Below are 23,217 nucleotides of genomic sequence, written 5' to 3'. Positions count from 1 at the left end.
AGTACAGACACACATGAGGACTGAGTGATCTGGATCAGTACAGACACACATGAGGGCTGAGTGATCTGGATCAATACAGACACACATGAGGACTGAGTGATCTGGATCAGTACAGACACACATGAGGACTGAGTGATCTGGATCAATACAGACACACATGAGGACTGAGTGATCTGGATCAGTACAGACACACATGAGGACTGAGTGATCTGGATCAGTACAGACACACACTGAGCTGAGGCCACTTCAGTCTCCTGAAGCAGATTGAAATATCTGGTTTATATTTAGTCTGCCGGCTCACTTCATGAGCAGCAGCATCAGGGGGTCAGAGACGAGCAGCTGATGTAAACAACAACAATGAAGAATAAACACACACAGGAATACTTCTGTGTACTTTGAAGTATGCATGCATATACACATACATACACTATGCATGTGTTTTTATATATACATACACATATACATACACATATATATGTATATATAGTAGTATGTGTGTGTGTGTGTGTATATATATATATATATATATATGTGTGTAACCTCTGAAGCATCTACATGCTGAGGATGGACCTATAACCTGAAACACCTAGAGGAGGAGGATGGACCTATAACCACTGAAGCATCAGGTCAGGTATGGGAGCATGCGCCAAGGCAGCGCGTTGCTGCATCCACCTTCCGACGGTACTCCTGGGGTCTCCGTATGGCCGTCCTCCAGGCGGACAGTCCCAGCCCCATCCCACCGAAGTAACGATCAACCTGACGAAGCCACGAGGCACATGGGCGACCCCTAGGTCTCCTCCACCTAGGGGTCGCCCATGTAATATATATATATATATATATTACATGGGTGACCCCTAGGTCTCCTCCACCCAACAGAGAGAATCCTGTGGGCCGGGTCAGCCTCAAGGAATCGTGCCACATGCCCGCAGTGCCGCAGCTGGCGCTCTCGTATAATGCAGGTAACATAGCTCATCCATGAAGCATCTAGAGGAGGAGGATGGACCTATAACCTGAAGAATCTAGAGGAAGAGGATGGACCTATAACCTGAAACATCTAGAGGAGGAGGATGGACCTATAACCTGAAGCATCTAGAGGAGGAGGATGGACCTATAACCTGAAACATCTACCGGAGGAGGATGGACCTATAACCTGAAGCATCTAGAGGAGGAGGATGGACCTATAACCTCTGAAGCATCTAGAGGAGGAGGATGGACCTATAACCTCTGAAGCATCTAGAGGAGGAGGATGGACCTATAACCTGAAGCATCTAGAGAAGGAGGATGGACCTATAACCTGAAGCATCTAGAGGAGGAGGATGGACCTATAACCTGAAGCATCTAGAGAAGGAGGATGGACCTATAACCTCTGAAGCATCTAGAGAAGGAGGATGGACCTATAACCTGAAGCATCTAGAGGAGGAGGATGGACCTATAACCTGAAACATCTAGAGGAGGAGGATGGACCTATAACCTGAAGCATCTAGAGGAGGATGGACCTATAACCTGAAACATCTACCGGAGGAGGATGGACCTATAACCTGAAGCATCTAGAGGAGGAGGATGGACCTATAACCTCTGAAGCATCTAGAGGAGGAGGATGGACCTATAACCTCTGAAGCATCTAGAGGAGGAGGATGGACCTATAACCTGAAGCATCTAGAGGAGGAGGATGGACCTATAACCTGAAGCATCTAGAGGAGGAGGATGGACCTATAACCTGAAGCATCTAGAGGAGGAGGATGGACCTATAACCTCTGAAGCATCTAGGGGAGGAGGATGGACCTATAACCTGAAGCATCTAGAGGAGGATGGACCTATAATCTGAAGCATCTAGGAGGAGGATGGACCTATAACCTGAAACATCTAGAGGAGGAGGATGGACCTATAACCTCTGAAGCATCTAGAGGAGGAGGATGGACCTATAATCTGAAACATCTAGAGGAGGAGAATGGACCTATAACCTGAAGCATCTAGAGGAGGAGGATGGACCTATAACCTGAAGCATCTAGAGGAGGAGGATGGACCTATAACCTGAAACATCTAGAGGAGGAGGATGGACCTATAACCTGAAACATCTACCGGAGGAGGATGGACCTATAACCTGAAGCATCTAGAGGAGGAGGATGGACCTATAACCTGAAGCATCTAGAGGAGGATGGACCTATAACCTCTGAAGCATCTAGAGGAGGAGGATGGACCTATAACCTGAAGCATCTAGAGGAGGAGGATGGACCTATAACCTGAAGCATCTAGAGGAGGATGGACCTATAACCTGAAGCATCTAGAGGAGGAGAATGGGCCTATAACCTGAAGCATCTAGAGGAGGATGGACCTATAACCTGAAGCATCTAGAGGAGGAGGATGGACCTATAACCTGAAACATCTAGAGGAGGATGGACCTATAACCTCTGAAGCATCTAGAGGAGGATGGACCTATAACCTGAAGCATCTAGAGGAAGATGGACCTATAACCTCTGAAGCATCTAGAGGAGGAGGATGGACCTATAACCTGAAGCATCTAGAGGAGGAGGATGGACCTATAACCTGAAACATCTAGATGAGGAGGATGGACTTATAACCTGAAGCATCTAGAGGAGGAGGATGGACCTATAACCTGAAGCATCTAGAGGAGGAGGATGGACCTATAACCTGAAGCATCTAGAGGAGGAGGATGGACCTATAACCTGAAGCATCTAGAGGAGGATGGACCTATAACCTGAAGCATCTAGGGGAGGAGGATGGACCTATAACCTGAAACATCTAGACGAGGAGGATGGACCTATAACCTGAAGCATCTAGAGGAGGAGGATGGACCTATAACCTCTGAAGCATCTAGAGGAGGATGGACCTATAACCTAAAGCATCTAGAGGAGGAGGATGGGCCTATAACCTGAAGCATCTAGAGGAGGATGGACCTATAACCTGAAGCATCTAGAGGAGGAGGATGGACCTATAACCTGAAGCATCTAGAGGAGGATGGACCTATAACCTGAAACATCTAGAGGAGGATGGACCTATAACCTGAAGCATCTAGAGGAGGAGGATGGACCTATAACCTGAAGCACCTAGAGGAGGATGGACCTATAACCTCTGAAGCATCTAGAGGAGGAGGATGGACCTATAACCTGAAGCATCTAGAGGAGGAGGATAGACCTATAACCTGAAGCATCTAGAGGAGGAGGATGGACCTATAACCTGAAGCATCTAGAGGAGGAGGATGGACGTATAACCTGAAGCATCTAGAGGAGGAGGATGGACCTATAATCTGAAACATCTAGAGGAGGAGGATGGACCTATAACCTGAAGCATCTAGAGGAGGAGGATTGACCTATAACCTCTGAGGCATCTAGAGGAGGAGGATGGACCTACAACCTGAAGCATCTAGAGGAGGATGGACCTATTACCTCTGAAGCATCTAGAGGAGGATGGACCTATAACCTGAAGCATCTAGAGGAGGAGGATGGGCCTATAACCTGAAGCATCTAGAGGAGGATGGACCTATAACCTGAAGCATCTAGAGGAGGAGGATGGACCTATAACCTGAAGCATCTAGAGGAGGATGGACCTATAACCTCTGAAGCATCTAGAGGAGGAGGATGGACCTATAACCTGAAACATCTAGAGGAGGAGGATGGACCTATAACCTGAAGCATCTAGAGGAGGAGGATGGACCTATAACCTCTGAAGCATCTAGAGGAGGAGGATGGACCTATAACCTGAAGCATCTAGAGGAGGAGGATGGACCTATAACCTCTGAAGCATCTAGGGGAGGAGGATGGACCTATAACCTGAAGCATCTAGAGGAGGATGGACCTATAATCTGAAGCATCTAGGAGGAGGATGGACCTATAACCTGAAACATCTAGAGGAGGAGGATGGACCTATAACCTCTGAAGCATCTAGAGGAGGAGGATGGACCTATAATCTGAAACATCTAGAGGAGGAGAATGGACCTATAACCTGAAGCATCTAGAGGAGGATGGACCTATAACCTGAAGCATCTAGAGGAGGAGGATGGACCTATAACCTGAAACATCTAGAGGAGGAGGATGGACCTATAACCTGAAACATCTACCGGAGGAGGATGGACCTATAACCTGAAGCATCTAGAGGAGGAGGATGGACCTATAACCTGAAGCATCTAGAGGAGGATGGACCTATAACCTCTGAAGCATCTAGAGGAGGAGGATGGACCTATAACCTGAAGCATCTAGAGGAGGATGGACCTATAACCTGAATCATCTAGAGGAGGATGGACCTATAACCTGAAGCATCTAGAGGAGGAGGATGGACCTATAATCTGAAACATCTAGAGGAGGAGGATGGACCTATAACCTGAAGCATCTAGAGGAGGAGGATGGACCTATAACCTCTGAAGCATCTAGAGGAGGAGGATGGACCTATAACCTGAAACATCTAGAGGAGGAGGATGGACCTATAACCTGAAGCATCTAGGAGGAGGATGGACCTATAACCTCTGAAGCATCTAGAGGAGGATGGACCTATAACCTGAAGCATCTAGAGGAGGAGGATGGGCCTATAACCTGAAGCATCTAGAGGAGGATGGACCTATAACCTGAAGCATCTAGAGGAGGAGGATGGACCTATAACCTGAAGCATCTAGAGGAGGAGGATGGACCTATAACCTGAAGCATCTAGAGGAGGAGGATGGACCTATAACCTGAAGCATCTAGAGGAGGAGGATGGACCTATAACCTGAAGCATCTAGAGGAGGAGGATGGACCTATAACCTGAAACATCTAGAGGAGGAGGATGGACCTATAACCTGAAGCATCTAGAGGAGGAGGATGGACCTATAACCTGAAGCATCTAGAGGAGGAGGATGGACCTATAACCTGAAACATCTAGAGGAGGAGGATGGACCTATAACCTGAAGCATCTAGAGGAGGAGGATGGACCTATAACCTGAAGCATCTAGAGGAGGATGGACCTATAACCTCTGAAGCATCTAGAGGAGGAGGATGGACCTATAACCTGAAACATCTAGAGGAGGAGGATGGGCCTATAACCTGAAGCATCTAGAGGAGGATGGACCTATAACCTGAAGCATCTAGAGGATGGACCTATAACCTGAAGCATCTAGAGGAGCAGGATGGGCCTATAACCTGAAGCATCTAGAGGAGGATGGACCTATAACCTGAAGCATCTAGAGGAGGAGGATGGACCTATAACCTGAAGCATCTAGAGGAGGATGGACCTATAACCTCTGAAGCATCTAGAGGAGGAGGATGGACCTATAACCTGAAGCATCTAGAGGAGGATGGACCTATAACCTGAATCATCTAGAGGAGGATGGACCTATAACCTGAAGCATCTAGAGGAGGAGGATGGACCTATAATCTGAAACATCTAGAGGAGGAGGATGGACCTATAACCTGAAGCATCTAGAGGAGGAGGATGGACCTATAACCTCTGAAGCATCTAGAGGAGGAGGATGGACCTATAACCTGAAACATCTAGAGGAGGAGGATGGACCTATAACCTGAAGCATCTAGGAGGAGGATGGACCTATAACCTCTGAAGCATCTAGAGGAGGATGGACCTATAACCTGAAGCATCTAGAGGAGGAGGATGGGCCTATAACCTGAAGCATCTAGAGGAGGATGGACCTATAACCTGAAGCATCTAGAGGAGGAGGATGGACCTATAACCTGAAGCATCTAGAGGAGGAGGATGGACCTATAACCTGAAGCATCTAGAGGAGGAGGATGGACCTATAACCTGAAACATCTAGAGGAGGAGGATGGACCTATAACCTGAAGCATCTAGAGGAGGAGGATGGACCTATAACCTGAAGCATCTAGAGGAGGAGGATGGACCTATAACCTGAAACATCTAGAGGAGGAGGATGGACCTATAACCTGAAACATCTAGAGGAGGAGGATGGACCTATAACCTGAAGCATCTAGGAGGAGGATGGACCTATAACCTCTGAAGCATCTAGAGGAGGATGGACCTATAACCTGAAGCATCTAGAGGAGGAGGATGGGCCTATAACCTGAAGCATCTAGAGGAGGATGGACCTATAACCTGAAGCATCTAGAGGAGGAGGATGGACCTATAACCTGAAGCATCTAGAGGAGGAGGATGGACCTATAACCTGAAGCATCTAGAGGAGGAGGATGGACCTATAACCTGAAGCATCTAGAGGAGGAGGATGGACCTATAACCTGAAACATCTAGAGGAGGAGGATGGACCTATAACCTGAAGCATCTAGAGGAGGAGGATGGACCTATAACCTGAAGCATCTAGAGGAGGAGGATGGACCTATAACCTGAAACATCTAGAGGAGGAGGATGGACCTATAACCTGAAGCATCTAGAGGAGGAGGATGGACCTATAACCTCTGAAGCATCTAGAGGAGGAGGATGGACCTATAACCTGAAGCATCTATGGCGGGGGGCAGGCCTGAGCAGCTGCAACGCATTCAGACCCTAACCCAGGAAGTAGTTGGGTTCCATCATCGGTGCTTTAACACCGACAGTCCTCGTGACCCGTTCATACGGTTTAATGTATTTCAAGATATCGGGCACGAGCGTTAAACGGTCCGTTAGGAGGCGTGTCCGGTAGCGTGCGCGAGCCGCGTCGCTCCGTTAGACGCCATAACGTCAGTTAGCTTACTAGGCTAACCGACCCAGTTACCGGTTACCGGGCGAGGCGGTTCCTACCGTGCGGGATCCGCTGTCTGCTCCCGCTGGTCTCTGGATCCGGTTCAGGTCGTTCTTTTACGTGTGACGTCCATGTTTGCTGTCTGCGACCAGCCGCAACAGCGTCACGCTGCAACAACACTTCCTGTTTCCGGTCACGCACTTCAAAATAAAGGTCTCTGAGTCTGTAAACACTGACAGCAAAACTGAAGAATATTTATATTAATACAAAATGAAATCAAAAGAGTTTATGTCACTATGATCCAGTACAGTGATCATATAAATAATAATAATAATCTACAGTATAGATATGACCACCAGGGGGCGACTCCTCTTTTTGTATAGAAGTCTATGCTTCATGTGTTAAAGCTGCATTCTCTCTACTGACCACCAGTGGGCGACTCCTCTGGTTGTATAGAAGTCTATTGATTCAGCCCTAACTATAAGCACTATCAAACAGGAAAGTCTTAAGTCTATTCTTGAATGAGGTGACTGTGTCTGCCTCCAGGACTGAAAGTGGAAGCTGGTTCCATAAAAGAGGAGCTTGATAACTGAAGGATGAAAATATTGAACCATATAACTACTTATTAAATGTAGTACTTTGGCTGCTACATTGGTTTATTGATTATTTGAATTATGACTTTGAGAATAGTTGGTTGAATTATTTGACTGTAATTCAATTGACAGTGAAACACTCTCAGTTCTACATGACATCCCGGATGTCTGTCGTTCTTTGTGTGCCCAAATGTCTCTCTTAACTATTCAGACCAGGATCACTTAGTAACCGTCTGGGCGCTGACCTGCTGCTCTTTGGTGTCCTCACAGGTTTCCCCACCTGCCAGTATCCTCATCAGCACCTGGTTAAGGCTTACATTGTTCGTCTGTTCCTGCTGACACAGCCCTTGGTCTTGCCTTTGACTTTTGTTCAATGGTTCAAGTGATACCACGTTGGACTTCCTTTGACCTGCAACACTGTTGGTGTTGCTCGCACCACCGTACAGGGACATTCTTGCCTTGGTTCGTGACATTTTCGTCCGAGGACTTTAACGTATTAAAGGCCCCTAAACAGTCACAGTATCTTCACAGTAAGCAAGAGAGGACAGATTTCCAAAATAAAAGTGCTACATTCAAAACAGCGCTGCCAGGATCCTGATGAGAGTCCAGAAATATGAACACATAACATGTCTCTCAGGCACATCTTGTCTCAAAAAGATGCAGAAAAGCTGGTTCACGCGTTTTGTTACTTCCAGACTAGATTACTGCAACTCCTTATTATCAGGCTGCTCTAATAAGTCTCTTAAATCCCTCCAGTTGATCCAGAATGCTGCAGCTCGTGTACTCACAAAAACTAAGAAAAGAGATCACATGACTCCTGTATTAGCTGCTCTGCACTGGCTCCCTGTAAAATCAAGAATCACATTTAAAATTCTTCTCCTCACCTACAAAGCCTTGATTGGTGATGCACCATCATATCTTAAGGAGCTTGTAGTACCATATTGCCCCACTAGAGAGCTGCGCTCACTAAATGTGGGGCTACTTGTGGTTCCTAGAGTCCTAAAAAGTAGGATGGGAGCCAGAGCCTTCAGTTATCAAGCTCCTCTTTTATGGAACCAGCTTCCACTTTCAGTCCTGGAGGCAGACACAGTCACCTCATTCAAGAATAGACTTAAGACTTTCCTCTTTAATAGTGCTTATAGTTAGGGCTGAATCAGGTTTGCCCTGGTCCAGCCCCTTGATATGCTGCTATAGGCTTATAGGCTGCTGGGGGGTGTTTTAGGATACACTGAGCACCTCTCTCATCTTCTCTCTCTCCTTATGGATGAATTTACATCTCTCCATTGCACCTTATTAACTCTGCTTCCTCCCCGGAGTCGTTGTGACTTCACGTCTCATAGGGTCCATTGGACCTGGAGGTGTCTGATGCTGGTGAGCCGGCCTCCCATTGGCCCTGCTGATGCCCCGCCCCCCTCCTCTCTACCTCCTTCTGTTTCATGGATTGGAGTTCCATTCATACATTGTCATATTCATGTAATGTGTTTATGTAACTCTGTTCATCTAGTCACATGACATCTATTCATCTGTCCATCCAGGGAGAGGGATCCTCCTCTGTTTCTCTGAAAGGTTTCTTACCTTTTTTCCCCTGAAAGGGTTTTTTCTATTTCTTGGGTTTTTCCTGATCCGATGTGAGGTCAAAGGTCAGGGATGTCGTATGTGTACAGATTGTAAAGCCCTCTGAGGCAAATTCATAATTTGTGATATTGGGCTATATAAAATAAACTGAATTGAATTGAATAACGCCCATTCTCCACTCACTCCACTGGCTCCCTGTCTCATTCCGGATTGACTACAAAGTCCTACTACTCACCCATAAAAGCATAAATGGACATGTACCTCCAAACCTACAAGAACTCATTACTCCCCAAACCTCCACCCGCATCCTCAGATCCACAAACAGCTCACTCTTCCGGGTCCCCAACACCAACCTCCGCACCAGGACCCAAGGCCTCAAAACCTTTTTATTCAGGAAGGGTTTTTTTGACTTTGTGTTAAATCACTGCCAGCTATTTTCTTTTCTATTATAGTTTGTTTTTAACTATAACTACTATACTGTAGCACTCTGAATGAAAAGTGCTTTACAAATAAAATGCATTATTATTATTAACTCTTGTCAGGTCTTAGATCTCAGATGATTTATTATCCTTATTTAAACAAAGCTGCTTGGTTTCAATAGTCATACTCTATTGAAACCAAGTGTGGTATTAGAATGTTTTCTGTAAAAAAGTTTTTTTACAGTGTGGTATTAGCACTTTTACTGGAGTAAATGTTCAGAATACAACCTTCACCTCAACATAAAGATGTCGCTAGTATATAAACAAAAAACAACTGCAGCTGTTCAAGGTTTCATTTGTTTATTTTCTAGAAAATATTTTGTGAAGGTAGTCTCTTTAAAAATCTCTCCTGTTAGTTTCAGAAGCACCTCTGGTTTGAAAACATATTCATATTTACAACACACTCAACATTCCCTGGTTATTTATTACAAGGTTCAAATACAGATCTGAAAGAAACAAAAAGTCCAATTATTATTCAAATACAAAGCATAAAAAGCAGAATACAGATTTGATTCTCCAGAGCCTACAAACATGAAAAACTAACAATAATATGAGAGCAATTATTATCAAACATCAATACAAAATGTGAAAAATATATGAAATATGGCCTTAAACTGATCCCTAGTGCGCACACACACACAACTAACCGCTGGTCAACAGCTCCCCCTACTGGCAGAGCCTGGAACAGCATGTTATCTTACAACAGGTTTCTTGCAACATACAAACACACACACAATGATTTCTTATGATGATTTAATGACCTTGAGAGCGTAGAAATCTACTTTTAAATTATTATTACTTTATTTAAAGGAAAAAAATCCCTTGTATATATACGGGTTATATATTCAATTCAGTTTATTTTGTATAGCCCAGAATTACAAATTTGCCTCAGAGGGCTTTACAATCTGTACCCATACATCCCTGACCTTTGACCTCACATCGGAACAGGAAGAACTCCCAAGAAATAGAAAAAAACCTTTCAGGGAAAAAAGGGAAGAACCCTTCAGGAGAGCAACAGAGGAGGATCCCTCTCCCCGGATGGACAGAAGAATAGATGTCATGTGACCAGATGAACAGAGTTACAGTTACAACATATATGAATACGAATATGACAGAGTATGTACGCACATGTATATATATATATATATATATATATATATATATATATATATATATATATATATATATATATACACACACACACACACACACACATGTATGTATACATATATACGTATACACGAATATACTCGTGTATATATATATATATATATATATATATATATATATATATATATATATATATACACACAGTATATATGGATATACATACACATACATATCCAGCTACTGTACTTTCATGAAATACAAATGCATGAAAAAAGATATCTGATTTAATGGGACATAAAGACATGATTGACTTGTGGTTTGAGGGGACAAAGACATGACTGACATGTGGTTTGAGGGGACAAAGACATGATTGACTTGTGGTTTGAGGGGACAAAGACATGACTGACATGTGGTTTGAGGGTACAAAGACATGATTGACTTGTGGTTTGAGGGGACAAAGACATGACTGACATGTGGTTTGAGGGTACAAAGACATGATTGACTTGTGGTTTGAGGGGACAAAGACATGACTGACATGTGGTTTGAGGGGACAAAGACATGATTGACATGTGGTTTGAGGGGACATTAAGACAAGATTGACATGTGGTTTGAGGGGACATTAAGACAAGATTGATTTGTGGTTTGAGGGGACATAAAGACATGATTGACATGTGGTTTGAGGGGACAAAGACATGATTGACTTGTGGTTTGAGGGGACATTAAGACAAGATTGACTTGTGGTTTGAGGGGACAAAGACATGATTGACTTGTGGTTTGAGGGGACAAAGACATGATTGACATGTGGTTTGAGGGGACATTAAGACAAGATTGATTTGTGGTTTGAGGGGACATTAAGACAAGATTGACTTGTGGTTTGAGGGGACAAAGACATGATTGACTTGTGGTTTGAGGGGACAAAGACATGACTGACATGTGGTTTGAGGGGACAAAGACATGATTGACATGTGGTTTGAGGGGACATTAAGACAAGATTGATTTGTGGTTTGAGGGGACATAAAGACATGATTGACATGTGGTTTGAGGGGACAAAGACATGATTGACTTGTGGTTTGAGGGGACAAAGACATGATTGACTTGTGGTTTGAGGGGACAAAGACATGATTGACTTGTGGTTTGAGGGGACATTAAGACAAGATTGACATGTGGTTTGAGGGTACAAAGACATGATTGACTTGTGGTTTGAGGGGACAAAGACATGACTGACATGTGGTTTGAGGGGACAAAGACATGATTGACATGTGGTTTGAGGGGACATTAAGACAAGATTGATTTGTGGTTTGAGGGGACATTAAGAAAAGATTGACTTGTGGTTTGAGGGGACAAAGACATGATTGACTTGTGGTTTGAGGGGACATAAAGACATGATTGACATGTGGTTTGAGGGGACAAAGACATGATTGACTTGTGGTTTGAGGGGACATTAAGACAAGATTGACTTGTGGTTTGAGGGGACAAAGACATGATTGACTTGTGGTTTAAGGGGACAAAGACATGATTGACTTGTGGTTTGAGGGGACAAAGACATGATTGACATGTGATTTGAGGGGACATTAAGACAAGATTGATTTGTGGTTTGAGGGGACATTAAGACAAGATTGATTTGTGGTTTGAGGGGACATACAGAACCAAACTCCAGAACAACAAACTGCTTTGAATAATTTGTCATCCTCCAGAGGATGCAAATGACAAAAGAGTTCTCCAGAAGATACACAAGTTCTCTAGAGGATACAAGAGTCCTCAAAAGAATACAAAGGACACAAGGGTCCTCCAGAGGATACAAAGGACACAAGTGTCCTCCAGAGGTTACAAAAGACACAAGAGTTCTCCAGAGGACACAAAAGACACAGAATCCTCCAGAGGACACACAGAATCCTCCAGAGGACACACAGTCCTCCAAACTTCAGTCCACTTAGTTTCCAAACATTTCCTAAACTCTCTAGACCTGCAACAGAACCCTCCATACCACAGGAACCATGCAACAAAACCCTCTATAATGCAGGAACCATGCAACAGAACCCTCCAAACTGCAGGAACCATGCAACAGAGCTCTCCTTACCACAGGAACCAGACAACAGAATCCTCCATACTGCAGGAACCATGCAACAGAACCTTCAATACCGCAGGAAGTATGCAACAGAAACCTCCATACTGCAGGAACAATACAACAGAACCCTCCATACCACATGAACGATGCAACAAAACCCTGCATACCACAGGAACCATACAGAATCCCCCATACCGCAAGAACCATGCAACAGAAACCTCCATAACAGAGGAACTATAGCACAGAACCCTCCATAACAAAGGAACCATGCAAGTCTCCATTCAAAACATAAATCAAATATTTTAACAACTAGAATTCAGCTTCCTTTTAATTTTTGTATTTGTTTGACTTTTGTTAAATTCAGATTTTGTACCCAATAAAAAAATATTTCTGATCCAACCTCTGACTTTTTCTTTTGTTGACAAATTAATTCAATAAATAACGTTTGGTGCATACATTTCTCAACCTATTCTACTAAAAAGTGTTTTTTCCCCCAAAATAATCTTAAAATAAAAATTCTAAATTTTTCTTTCCTGCACCGCTAATGGGGGTCCCGCCCCCATGTTTGGAAACCCTTCAGTACTGGAGGAGCCTCTCAGTTGACTCTTCTTCCTCCTCATCTTCAAACAAACACTCCAAAGGCAGAACTTTGTTGTTACATTGACACGCTGATAAAGAAAAGATTATTGATGATTTAAATGTGAACAAAGAATTAAAGGGACTGAACTCTTCCTTTAAAACTAAAGAACGTTACAAACCACAAAGTTCTGTCAAAAACTAATATGTTGTTTTTCTTCTCTCATCTTAAATATTTAAACTGTTTTTACTTTTGTTAAAGATATTATCTGAGGAATTATTTACATACAGATTAAGACCACTTTGGTTAAAAAAAATTAACTTTATAGTCAAAATAATATTAATAATATTTAGATTGCATAAAAATATGTATCTATGCTCTGGCCTCCAGCGGAGCTGAAAACACAGGTGCAGCAAGTGCAGGTAGAGAGGGGCGGGGCTTAGGGCTGTCAATCACAGTGTCACGGAGTACACCGTAAGGGACACGTGTACTCCGTAAGGGACACGGAGTACACCGTAATGGACACGTGTACTCCGTAAGGGACACGGAGTACACCGTAAGGGACACGGAGTACACCGTAAGGGACACGGAGTACACCGTAAGGGACACGTGTACTCCGTAAGGGACACGGAGTACACCGTAAGGGACACGGAGTACACCGTAATGGACACGTGTACTCCGTAAGGGACACGGAGTACACCGTAATGGACACGGAGTACACCGTAATGGACACGTGTACTCCGTAAGGGACACGGAGTACACCGTAATGGACACGTGTACTCCGTAAGGGACACGGAGTACACCGTAATGGACACGTGTACTCCGTAAGGGACACGTGTACTCCGTGACACGGTGTCACAGTGTACTTCGTGACACGGTGTCACAGTGTACTTCGTGACACGTCACATGCCAACGTCATGTAACAATTGTTGTTGTTATCATATTGCTCTTTAATCGGTTACATTTGGTTTTAAAAACAGTTTCCTGAAAATGACGTCTTCAAATCGTTAATGTCCTTCTGTCCAAAACCCCAAATCATTTACTTCACTCGGAACTAAAAATATTTTGATAATCGATCGATCGTTTCGCTCCTTTTTTCAAAATGTGTTTTCTTTGTTCTACATTGATGTAAACTGATTTCTTCATTATTTGTACTCAATATATAATCTTTTAATCTATATTTGGTCTTTTGGTTGACAAAAGAAAAAAAGACGTCACCTAAGACATTTTTCACTATTTGTTGACAATGAATTAATTAATTGGGAACATAATTGGCAAATTAATTGAGGATTAAAAAAAATGGTCCTCTATAAAAAAAGTTATTGGCTTTTGGCACTTTGGTAGTAAAATGTGTGTTTCTCTCTGTAAGAACTGGAGACTGGAGCTTCCACGTGGTTTCTCTTATTTCTCCAGGTGGACAGACATGTTCTAGATCAGATATCAGATCCATAAACAGCACAGGAGCCGATGCATAGTCACGGTAGTTCTTCAGAAAGACACTCGGGAGCATAGAGACAACTTCAGACTGCAGCTCAAACCCAGCGCTGATTGATCCATTTAGACCTCAAGGTCAAACATTATTTAGAGTTAAAATATGACTGGAATTATTGACACAGATGCATTGAAATTAATATTATATTATATATTTCAAGAAAAAAAAGCAGATGTGAGAAAAGTCCGAAAGATTTAAAAAGGTTGAAATGTGTTTTCTTCTTTATCATTTCAGAACTAGTAAACCATGTTATCCATAGAAACAAACATCAACGACAGAGAGGGCGGAGCTAGCTGTTTTACCGTTTTTCTGCTAACATTTTTTTATTTATTTAATTTTATTTAGAAGAAGAAAGTCTATATGTGAAGAATATTGGAAAAGCGTTTAGTCCGATTAGTCGACTTCTCAACTCCCAAAGAAAAGCTCAAGGGTGATTTATGATTTATATATGATTCATGAATCATAAGGATGGTTTGCTGGTTTGACGTAAAGCCGGAGTCACATGAGCACTTTATTCCTGCTAATGCCAAAAAGAGAAACGTCTTGGTTCTGGACTTGAAGCATAGCGAGAGTGGGTTCAAAACTCCCCTCCTCTGGTTCTCCCAGAGGTCTGCAGACCGTCTGGTCCTCTCTCCACCTCTTATGGGTGGCGTCTCTTTACCCGAAAGCGGGGGAGGGGGGTCACTTCAGCCGGTCGGATCGGAAGGAGTCCTCCACCGCCGGGTCGGCCAGCATCAGGTCTCCGTCCAGCATGTCCAGAGCCAGCGGGTCCATCCTCAGTGGGTCGTCCAGGGAGAACGGGTCCATCTCAAAGCCCGGCACGTGGGACAGAGCGCTGGCAATCTCTTTGGACAGACCTGGGGGGGAGTCTCCTGCAGGGAGGGAGGGAAGGAGGCAGGGAAGGAGGCAGGCAGGGAGGGAAGGAGGAGGAGGCAGAGCGAGAGGAAGGGAGGGAAAGAGGGAGGCAAGGAGGCAGGCAAGGAGGGAGGGAGGGAGGGAAAGAGGGAGGGAAGGAGGCAGGCAGGGAGGGAGGGAAGGAGGAGGCAGAGCGCGAGGGAGGAAGGGAAGGAGAGAGGGAGGTAGGGAGGGAAGGAGGGAGAGAGGGAGGCAGGGAGTGAGGGAGGGAAGGAGGCAGGCAGGGAGGGAGGGAAGGAGGAGGCAGAGCGAGAGGGAGGAAGGGAAGGAGAGAGGGAGGTAGGGAGGGAAGGAGGGAGAGAGGGAGGCAGGGAGTGAGGGAGGAAGGCAGTGGTCGAGGAAGGGAATGAGGGAGGGAAGGAGGAGGCAGAGAGGGAGGGAGGGAGCGAGGGAGGAAGGGAAGGAAGGAGGGAGGCAGGAAGAAAGGGGAGGAGGGAGAGAGGGGGGAAATAGGGAGGGAAGGAGGCAGGCAGAGAGGGAGGGAAGGAGGGAGGGAGGAGGCAGAGAGGGAGTGAGCGAGGGAGGAAGGGAAGGAAGGGAAGGAAGGAAGGTGGGAGAGGGAGGAAGGAGGAGATAGGCAGGGAGGGAGGGAGGAAGAGAGGGAAGGAAGAAGGGAAGGAGGGAGAGAAGGAAGGAGGGAAAGAAGGAAGGAGGGAAAGAAGGAGGGAGGTTGGGAGGAAACATTAGACTTCAAATTGAAATCAAACCTGATTTTTTGTTTTAGAAAGAATTCACAGATCCACATGTTGTATAAATATATACACACACACATATATATAAATATATACATATACAAACACACCTATACGTGTGTATATATATATATATATATATATATATATATATATATATATACACATACACATACACACACACACACACACTGCATCCGGAAAGTATTCACAGCGCTTCACTTTTTCCACATTTTGTGATGTTACAGCCTTATTCCAAAATTGATTAAATTAATTATTTTTTCCTCAACATTCTACACACAACAACCGATAATGACAAAGTGAAAACAGTTTTTTGCACATTTTTGCAAATCTATGAAAAATAAAGAACGAAAACATAACATGTACATAAGTATTCACAGCCTTTGCCATGACACTCAACATGTAGCTCAGGTGCGTCCTGTTTCCACTGATCATCCTCCAGATGTTTCTACTACTTGATTGGAGTCCACTTGTGCTAAATTCAGTTGATTGGACATGATTTAGAAAGGCACACACCTGTCTATATAAGGTACCACAGCATATCAGAGCATAAACCAAGCCATGAAGTCCAAGGAATTAGCTGTAGACCTCCGAGACAGAATTGTATTGAGGCACAGACCAGGAACCCGATGGTCACTCTGACAGAGCTCCAGTGTTGTTCTATGAAGAGAGGAGAACCTTCCAGAAGGACAACCATCTCTGCAGCACTCCACAAATCAGGCCTGTTTGGTAGCGTGGCCAGACGGAAGCCACTCCTCAGTAAAAAGGCACCTGAAGGACTCTCAGACCATGAGAAACAACATTCTCTGGTCTGATGAAACAAAGATTGAACTCTTTGGCCTGAATGCCAAGCGTCACGTCTGGAGGAAACCAGGCACTGCTCATCACCTGGCCAATACCATCCCTACAGTGAAGCATGGTGGTGGCAGCATCATGCTGTGGGGATGTTCTTCAGCAGGAGGAACTGGGAGACTAGTCAGGATTGAGGGAAAGATGAAAGCAGCCATGTACAGAGACATCCTGGATGAAAACATGCTCCAGAGCGCTCTGGACCTCAGACTGGGGCGACGGTTCATCTTCCAACAGAACAACGACCTGAAGATAACAAAGGACTCTGTGAATGTCCTTGAGTGGCCCAGCCAGTGCCCTGACTGGAACCCCATTGAACATCTCTGGAGAGATCTGAAAGTGTCTGTGCACCGACGCTGCCCATCCAACCTGATGGAACTTGAGAGGTTCTGCAAAGAAGAATGGGAGAAACTGCCCAGAAATAGGTGTGCCGAGCTTGTGGAGTCATACCCAAGAAGACTTGAGGCTGTAATTGCTGCCAAAGGTGCTTCAACAAAGTATTGAGCAAAGGCTGTGAATACTTATGTACATGTTATGTTTTCGTTCTGTATTTTTAATAGATTTGCAAAAAACAGTTTTCACTTTGTCATTATGGGTTGTTGTGTGTAGAATGTTGAGGAAAATAATGAATTTAATCCATTTTGGAATATAGGCTGTAACATAACAAAATGTGTGTGTATATGTGTATATATATATATAGCACAAATCTGTACACACCCTCTTCATTATGTACATGCTCCCCGCCCCCCCGGTCGTGTCATCAAACATAGGATGTCCTTCCACTGTTATGCTGACGACACACAGCTTTACATCAAAACTGCCCCAAACCCTCTGCAGCCATTTCATGTCTCACCGCCTGTCTTGGGGAGATAAAGGCGTGGATGAGCAACAACTTTCTCCAGTTAAACAGAAGCACAACCGAAGCCCTCCTTGTTGGCACTCCACACCAGGTTCAGTCATCCTCCATAACTCATCTCACCTTTAACGGCCAGGTCAGACCCCTCTCCTTCACAGTCACTAATCTGGGAGTTAGGTTTGACCCTATCGAGCGATTGATTGCAGCACCCCCAAATGTTCAAATATTATGAAAGAATTAGGGTAGATTTTGGGATGCCATGTGGACATAGGCTATAAATTTGGTGAGGATAGGCCAAGTGATTTGGAAGTTATTTGTCTTTACATATTAGGCCACACCCCTTAGAAGTTCATTGGTCCATATCTTCTGAACCCAATGAGATATCAACAAGCTTTTGACAAAGTATGATAACATTGAACCAATAATGAACCACCAAAGGTTTTGTAAGAATTGGACCCAGCGTTTGGGAGAAGATGGAAAAAATGTGTTTTTAGAAGATTCTAAATGGCGGAAAATCTGATATGGCGCATTTTATGGCCACCATTGACTTTTTTGTAGAGCAGGTCCAAGTGGATATGTATGCCAAATTTCAAGTCAATCGGTCATAGTTTGCAAAAAGCGTGGGCTTTTTCAAATCAAGGGGGCGCTAAATTATTTTATACCCAAATGTGACGAAGAAGTCGTCACAAGGACCCTAATAAACTAAGTAAAACAAACTAAATAAACTGACTAAACTAACTAACTATTTAAACAAACTAAATGAACTAAACTAACTAAATAAAATAAACTAAACTAACTAAATAAACCCACCAGTGAGGATAATGTTGGGCACGTTGTGTCGTCCGTCCCCGCCGCCATAGTTCTGGTTCTGGTTGTTGAGTAACTGCTGGTTCACAGGGTCCTGCAGGTCCAGGTGTCCCTGGGTGTTGGAGAGGTACTGTTTTTTGTCACTGGTGCAGCTCAGACCACTGTGGTTCAGAGACAGACAGTCTCCCTGGTTCTCTGCTGGGAACTGAAGCAGAAGAAAAGGAGATTTACTGATACCGAGGATGAAAAACTGGACCGGACCCAACAAGTACATGAAGTAATTGAGAGTATTTATAAGAACCTGGTGGGATGGATCCAAGTACTTTGATCCAAGTATCCAAGAACTCAAGTCCAAATTAGAGCTACTTTTGCTTTAATTGAGAATTTCTACTTGTTTTCCATTACATATCGGAGGTAAATATTGTACTTTTAAATGTACTACATCTCAGAGGTACATATTGTACTTTTTACTGCACTACATCTCAGAGGTACATATTGTAGTTTTTACTGTACACGTTGTACTTTTTACTGTAGTTTTGATTTTTTCTGACAGCTTTACTTTTCATCCCCTTCCTGTCCAGTACAAATCTTTATGATTACAGTTTATGATAAACTGAATGATGAAGTGTTCCTTTATGTGATGATGAATGTTTATGATAAACTGAATGATGAAGAGTTCCTTTATGTGATGATGAATGTTTATGATAAACTGAATGATGAAGAGTTCCTTTATGTGATGATGATGAATGTTTATGATAAACTGAATGATGAAGAGTTCCTTTATGTGATGATGATGAATGTTTATGATAAACTGAATGATGAAGAGTTCCTTTATGTGATGATGAATGTTTATGATAAACTGAATGATGAAGAGTTCCTTTATGTGATGATGATGAATGTTTATGATAAACTGAATGATGAAGAGTTCCTTTATGTGATGATGATGAATGTTTATGATAAACTGAATGATGAAGAGTTCCTTTATGTGATGATGATGAATGTTTATGATAAACTGAATGATGAAGAGTTCCTTTATGTGATGATGATGAATGTTTATGATAAACTGAATGATGAAGAGTTCCTTTATGTGATGATGATGAATGTTTATGATAAACTGAATGATGAAGAGTTCCTTTATGTGATGATGAATGTTTATGATAAACTGAATGATGAAGAGTTCCTTTATGTGATGATGATGAATGTTTATGATAAACTGAATGATGAAGAGTTCCTTTATGTGATGATGATGAATGTTTATGATAAACTGAATGATGAAGAGTTCCTTTATGTGATGATGAATGTTTATGATAAACTGAATGATGAAGAGTTCCTTTATGTGATGATGATGAATGTTTATGATAAACTGAATGATGAAGAGTTCCTTTATGTGATGATGATGAATGTTTATGATAAACTGAATGATGAAGAGTTCCTTTATGTGTTGATGATGAATGTTTATGATAAACTGAATGATGAAGAGTTCCTTTATGTGTTGATGATGAATGTTTATGATAAACTGAATGATGAAGAGTTCCTTTATGTGATGATGAATGTTTATGATAAACTGAATGATGAAGAGTTCCTTTATGTGATGATGATGAATGTTTATGATAAACTGAATGATGAAGAGTTCCTTTATGTGTTGATGATGAATGTTTATGATAAACTGAATGATGAAGAGTTCCTTTATGTGATGATGAATGTTTATGATAAACTGAATGATGAAGTGTTCCTTTATGTGTTGATGATGAATGTTTATGATAAACTGAAGGATTCAATTCAATTCAGTTTATTTTGTATAGCCCAATATCACTCCTCTTGGATCAGCTGGGAAATGCATCGTCACAAAGCTTTTGTTTTTCTTTATAAATGAGACTACAAATATCTGATCTAGAAAAGATTTTTTCGTGTCACTTTGTTCTCAGAGAATATCAGAGTTCTTTTCTCAGAATGAGAGCCTCCTCTCCAGGTCCTTAATAATACTCTGTCCAAATGCTACGACATTTAGAAGTACAATAATTGAACAAAATGTAATTATTTCAGCCTTAAAAGTAAAGTTTATTTCTTGATATATAAATGTATATATTCACGGGGGGAACCTGAGGAATAAGTTGCCACCAGTGAGAAGGACCAGCACCGTTCAAGGACAGTTGAAAAAGGAGATGGCACGTGTCGTATCAATAGGCAACAACACATGAACAGTAAAATCTGGTCTACTCTCTTCACTAGCTGGAACACCTGAGCGGATAGCATCCCATAACTTGCTGTCTGCTGTTACTCTCCTACTTTGCAGATCCAGTTACACTGAGTATGCGCCAAACCCTGAAGCTCAAGAGCGTGTCGTAATCTTCACTTGGCAGGTGATGTTGTGAATCAAGGTCGATACTCGACCCGAAGCCAGCGGACCGCCCTTTTCTACCTTTTGAACCGACAGAAAGAACCAATAAAGAGAAAACCAAATAGATCTTTTGGGTGCTGGGTGACATCATACTCCCGTCAGACAGTAGTGGATGACATCATACTCTCTTCTGACACCACTATCTTCTTGTGTTGTAACTCTGTTATGTTTTTTATTCTGGTCACATGACATCTATTGTACTTCAGTCCATCCTGATAGAGGGCTCCTGCGCTCTCTGACCTTTCTGACCATTTTCTCTTCAGAGTTGTTCCTGTTCAGATGTAAGGGTCCAAGGTCAGAGTATGTGAGGGTCCAAGGTCAGGGATGTCGTATGTGTACACATTGTAAAGCCCTCTGAGGAATGTTTGTAATTTTGTGCAAAAAATGAATTGAAATGAACTGAATTGAACCAGTGGGTGACATGCTGCAGCTCGTGTACTCACAAAAACTAAGAAAAGAGATCACATGACTCCTGTATTAGCTGCTCTGCACTGGCTCCCTGTAAAATCAAGAATCACATTTGAAATTCTTCTCCTCACCTACAAAGCCTTGATTGGTGATGCACCATCATATCTTAAGGAGCTTGTAGTACCATATTGCCCCACTAGAGAGCTGCTCACTAAATGCGGGGCTACTTGTGGTTCCTAGAGTCCTAAAAAGTAGGATGGGAGCCAGAGCCTTCAGTTATCAAGCTCCTCTTTTATGGAACCAGCTTCCACTTTCAGTCCGGGAGGCAGACACAGTCACCTCATTCAAGAATAGACTTAAGACTTTCCTCTTTAATAGTGCTTATAGTTAGGGCTGAATCAGGTCTGCCCTGGTCCAGCCCCTTGATATGCTGCTATAGGCTTATAGGCTGCTGGGGGATGTTTTAGGATACACTGAGCACCTATCCCCTCTTCTCTCTCTCCTTATGGATGAATTTACATCTCTCCATTGCACCTTATTAACTCTGCTTCCTCCCCGGAGTCGTTGTGACTTCACGTCTCATAGGGTCCATTGGACCTGGAGGTGTCTGATGCTGGTGAGCCGGCCTCCCATTGGCCCTGCTGATGCCCCGCCCCCCCTCCTCTCTACCTCCTTCTGTTTCATGGATTGGAGTTCCATTCATACATTGTCATATTCATGTAATGTGTTTATGTAACTTTGTAATGCTGTTCATTCCGTATACATGAGTTCTATTGTATCTGTCCATCCGGGGAGAGGGATCCTCCTCTGTTGATCTCCTGAAGGTTTCTTCCCTTTTTTCCTTGATTTTTGGGGAGTTTTTCCTGATCCGATGTGAGGTCAAAGGTCAGGGATGTTGTATGTGTACAGATTGTAAAGCCCTCTGAGGCAAATTTGTGATATTGGACTATACAAAATAAACTGAATTGAATGCTCCCTTCTGACATCATGTGCAAGTGCTGGGTTACCTGCTGAGTGGATCTGCCAGTGAACTGGAGACTCAGATAGGGGTCATCCAGTAGAGAGTTGAACAAGGCATCCTGGAAAGCATGAAAAAAACCCATCTTGTTTACAATGAAACCTAAAGAAAGCATCCCCCTTTCTTTCTCTCCATTGCTATTTTTTGTAAAGTTGACAGTGTTGTTGTTATTCGTTGTGAATGTTTCCAACGGTGTTGTCGTCACTTACTTTGTGAATGTTTCTGACGGTGTTGTCGTCACTTACTTTGTGAATGTTTCTGACGGTGTTGTCGTCACTTACTTTGTGAATGTTTCTGACGGTGTTGTCGTCACTTACGTTGTGAATGTTTCTGACGGTGTTGTCGTCACTTACTTTGTGAATGTTTCTGACGGTGTTGTCGTCACTTACGTTGTGAATGTTTCTGACGGTGTTGTAGTCACTTACGTTGTGAATGTTTCTGGTGGTGTTGTCGTCACTTACGTTGTGAATGTTTCTGGTGGTGTTGTCGTCACTTACGTTGTGAATGTTTCTGGTGGTGTTGTCGTCACTTACGTTGTGAATGTTTCTGACGGTGCTGTCGTTATTTGTTGTGAATGTTTCCAATGGTGTTGTCGTCACTTACGTTGTGAATGTTTCTGACGGTGTTGTAGTCACTTATGTTGTGAATGTTTCTGACGGTGTTGTAGTCACTTACGTTGTGAATGTTTCTGACGGTGTTGTAGTCATTTATGTTGTGAATGTTTCTGGTGG

General features: G+C 43.1%; 2 protein-coding genes across 10 annotated transcripts in view; both read right to left on the bottom strand.

Moving 5' to 3' along the window:
* The window catches only part of LOC117745830 (DENN domain-containing protein 4B-like), a 68,419-nt gene extending 61,601 nt beyond the window's left edge, over positions 1-6,818 (bottom strand). For all 5 annotated transcript variants that reach the window (XM_034554374.1, XM_034554373.1, XM_034554375.1 and 2 more), the window contains exon 1: positions 6,691-6,818. The gene's annotated coding sequence lies outside the window, so the exon portion shown is untranslated. The remainder of the gene's footprint in view (positions 1-6,690) is intronic.
* Positions 6,819-11,452: 4,634 nt separating this feature from the next.
* Positions 11,453-23,217, bottom strand: part of LOC117745040 (CREB-regulated transcription coactivator 2) — a 39,520-nt gene continuing 27,755 nt past the window's right edge. For 4 of the 5 annotated variants that reach the window (XM_034553014.1, XM_034553015.1, XM_034553016.1 and 1 more), the window contains 3 exons: positions 22,476-22,547; positions 18,666-18,867; positions 11,453-15,394 (listed from right to left, as the gene is read on the bottom strand). In XM_034553014.1, the coding sequence (XP_034408905.1) occupies positions 15,204-15,394; positions 18,666-18,867; positions 22,476-22,547 (465 nt within the window). In that variant the 3' untranslated portion in view covers positions 11,453-15,203. Of the gene's footprint in view, positions 15,395-17,201; positions 17,246-18,665; positions 18,868-22,475; positions 22,548-23,217 lie in introns of those variants that run through there. The other variant, XM_034553019.1, reaches the window with a different exon arrangement.

The sequence above is a fragment of the Cyclopterus lumpus genome, chromosome 16, assembly GCF_009769545.1.
Source record: "Cyclopterus lumpus isolate fCycLum1 chromosome 16, fCycLum1.pri, whole genome shotgun sequence".
Lineage (NCBI taxonomy): Eukaryota > Metazoa > Chordata > Actinopteri > Perciformes > Cyclopteridae > Cyclopterus > Cyclopterus lumpus.
This window is presented reverse-complemented; position numbering and strand designations above follow the sequence as displayed.